The 3824-nt window shown below is 31.4% G+C and overlaps 1 protein-coding gene across 1 annotated transcript in view; it reads left to right on the top strand.

The window, feature by feature from the left end:
- LOC107623868 (UPF0160 protein) overlaps window positions 1–2590 on the top strand; it is a 5888-nt gene extending 3298 nt beyond the window's left edge. The window contains exons 5-7 of the mRNA XM_016326262.2: window positions 121–240; window positions 1438–1509; window positions 2075–2590. Of these exons, the coding sequence (XP_016181748.1) occupies window positions 121–240; window positions 1438–1509; window positions 2075–2299 (417 nt within the window). The 3' untranslated portion in view covers window positions 2300–2590. The remainder of the gene's footprint in view (window positions 1–120; window positions 241–1437; window positions 1510–2074) is intronic.

A 3824-nucleotide genomic window follows, 5' to 3' on the forward strand; every position in this document is an offset into this window, starting at 1 on the left:
TCTCTCTCTCGCTCTCTCTCTCTCTCTCTCTCTCTCTCTCTCTCTCTCTCTCTCTCTCTCAAATTAAGAAAAAAGCTTTGATGTTTTAACAAGTTCTTGTCACCCCTCTTTATTTTGCAGAGTGTTCAATTTCATATTAATTCATGGTTACCAGCAAGGTCAATTGTAAATGAGACGCTTGAAGCTAGATATAGTGTCGATCCTAGTGGAGAAATTTTGGTTTTGGAGAAATTCTGTCCGGTGAGTTGGAAATTATGTCTCCTTCTGATCATTTGTAGAATATTCAAATATGATTGATTCTAATTATATTATTCTCTCTTTTCTGGATAAATCATGTTTTGTATGTTGAACATTTATGTTGATGATGATAATTCTATATTTGTCATACAAAGTTTTTTGCTAACATAGTAACATTAAGTAAATTCAATAGGTCAAAAGGAGGTTTCTTATCCATTTAATGAATAAGTTAATTGTGAAAATTATAAGTTGAAGCTTAAATTTGCACGAGTGTCAATCTTGGAAATTTCTTTTGATACAATATGTCAAACATTGCTTATATCAGGCAAATATTCTCTCAAACATACAAAATAGATTCAATTGGTGGATACTGGATTTCATAATCTGTTTATCAAATAAGTTCAGCAATCTGTGATTAGTTTTTGTGACTGGTACTGGTTGTTTTGTTCTGAGTAATGATGCAATAGACCAGGGTTCATAATGAATTGTACACATGGCATGTGATCATCTATTGCTTTTTATAGCATTTACATATTTATAATTATAAGAGTTTCCAGTTGATAATAGCATGCTGTGTGTAGGGTTTATCGTGAACATAGGTCTATAGTGTCATTATTCATTTGATTTTAACTTCCTAGAGGAATTTTATAAGTTTAGTGAAACACACTGTGACTTGTTCCCCCGGCAATAGTCCTGGCAAAACAAGTTACTGGATGAAAGTGCAGTCTTAGCTGTTGTATAAAAGCTGCATCAGTCTCATTCTATTCTCACTCGGCTATTAATTAATATTATGTGAGCTTCTTTATAGCCTAAAATGGTCATCTCTGGCCTGCCCACAAAATATAGGATGGCATTTGAAAATTTTTTTCCCCATTTTATGAAATGAAACAGTTTGCTTCATGTTTATGACAGAGCCAATCATATGAACAATAAGGCCTTAATTAATTAGTTGAAAAACAACATAATTCAATTTTTGTTTGAAGCTAATTAATTAACCAACAAAGGTGGTTGCTGATTGGTGATCTACTATGGACATTGCTGATTGGTCATCTACTATGTAATAGCCTTAACTTGCGAGAACTGTATGGTGAAGTCTAGACTAAATTTTTCACTCTATCATTCTTGGGTGCTAGGTTGCTAGCCACAACATATATATGCCTTTGTTGTTGGTAGATGTTTAACTTCAATTGTTTTCTGCAGTGGAAGCTTCACTTATTTGAGCTTGAGGGGGAGATGAAAATTGACCCTCCCATTAAATATGTTCTATATCAGGTACATACTTGAATTTTCATTTTCTTTTTACCAGTTTCATTTTAGGCCTCTAGTCTTCAAGAAGCCTCCTAAAAACGATAGACTGATGAGAAAAATTAAAAATGACTAATGTGGGCTTTACATTGGTCCAAGTAGCTCAAAATCACTTCCGTGTCATAAATATTTTGTTTTAGGAGCAGAATTTCTGCAATTGAGAAGTTCAAAATCATTCAAAAATTAGCTGTTCAGTATATCTATAAGTCCAATCTCTGACCTTGATATTACGGTCTGTCTGAAAGTGTCTATGTATGCTGGAAGTATAATCTAATTCTACATTCCATGTTAAGGAGGAAACTTGAAGAATGAAAACATAGTTGGTTCGAAAAGAACACTAAGACTTGCAGCTTATAAAAGGAGGCAGTCATGAATTTAAAATGACTAATGTGCAATAATGTTAAATGGCCACAAGGGCTTGGTTTTGAACTGGTTAGGTTCAAAGTATTTCAGTTGGAGGGCTTAGGTTTTAAACTTCGTCACTATGACTAAGGTTATTAGGTTACCATAATTCTGATTTTTCATTTAACAGGATGAAAGAAGCCAACAGTGGCGAGTGCAGGCTGTTGCAGTATCTCCGGATAGGTTTGAGAGCCGTAAGCCTCTACCATCGCAATGGCGGGGTCTTAGGGATGATGAACTGTCCAAGGAATGTGGCCTTCCTGGCTGTGTATTTGTCCACATGAGTGGATTTATCGGTGGAAACCGAAGTTTTGATGGTGCCTTGGCCATGGCAAGAGCTGCATTGAAGATGTAAGCAAAGAAACTATCACAATATTTTGCAGTAGCTTTAACAATACAGTTTACTGATTGCATTGAAGACTCAGAAGAGGACTGGGAACAGTGGCTTATAGATAGTTCTGTATTGATTGGTCAACTTGTTTAATATAATCATGTATTATTCAAACATTATTATGATTGATTATACTATTAGCTTATCTGAATTTTGCTCAATTGAGAGAGATTTATAACAACTTACAGAATGTGATATTGTGATAATCCTTCCTATAGTGTTGTATGATGCAAGTATTTTTGTGCTGCAATTTTGTTATATTAAACAATTTCAATTTTAATCACATGCAATTTCCTTCTAATTGAATGGTTTAGTGATTGGAACATACATATAACAATTGCTTATAAATAATCATGTTTCTTGACAACTGAATCTGAATTAAGTATATTTATTTATTTATTTATTTCATGGTCATGTTTTAAGCTCTACTTGTCAGTTGCCATGATTGTCCTCAAAAGATTGATTCATTTAAAACTGAATTTGGGTCAAGCTGAAATGTTGAATTTTCAACCCTAATATCTCACCTAACATCACTGAATCTCCCTATTAATTATTTTTCCAAGGAAGTCATCAACCATGTTGTTTTTAAAGTAAAGGTTCAAAGGCTATCACTATCTTATACACAATAATGGTTCCTGTTTTATTTTGAGGTTGATAAGTGATTTATTCTCTTCAGATGGGAGTGGGACAGTTGATCATGTTTGAAAGATCATTATCTAAGTTGACTTTGATTCTACTTTGTTATAGCTGCCGGTTTGCGTTTTTATTTTCTATTTTGATTTTAATATTTTTTATTTTTAAGATTGCAAAAAAAAAAATGAACACATAATAAAAATAATAAATTCTATTTTTTGTTTTCATAATTTTTTTCATAAAATTCTGAAAAAAAAATTAAAATAGAAAATAAAAGTGCAATTAAATACGCTCTAGTTTTTAGTTTATAGGTTTTGGTGAGAGGGAGAGTTTAGAAATTTTGTAACATCATGGATAGATTTTCAGTCATAGAGAAGATTTAGATGTTAGACACAATAATATATATCGACACAACCCAAACATAATGTAGGTAGGTTTTATATTCTAGAAGTAAGATGAGAATTGATACAATATCTGATAAAAGATAATAAAATATGTTCAACCAAGAAAATAAAGAGAGAAAGATAAGAACATATAACCAACCAAAAAAAAAAAAAAGAGAGAAAAAGAAAATATACAAACAACATTTCTCTTCATTATACAATTCAAACAATGGTCTAACTAACCAAAAAAGAAAAGCAAAATGAAAATTTTGTTGAAAAATAAGTTTTTTTATTTTTAAAATTTTGTGATTCAAATAGTGAACAATGGATAATTCAATTCTATTTGTTGTTTTCCCGAACTTATTCACAAAATTCTAAAACAAAAAATATTTTTACAAATAAAACACACCCTAAATTCTTTAGATTTTTTATTTCTTGCTTTCTTAATCATTGTCTTAAAAAATCATATTAAA

The sequence above is a fragment of the Arachis ipaensis genome, chromosome B10 (assembly GCF_000816755.2).
Source record: "Arachis ipaensis cultivar K30076 chromosome B10, Araip1.1, whole genome shotgun sequence".
Taxonomy (NCBI): domain Eukaryota; kingdom Viridiplantae; phylum Streptophyta; class Magnoliopsida; order Fabales; family Fabaceae; genus Arachis; species Arachis ipaensis.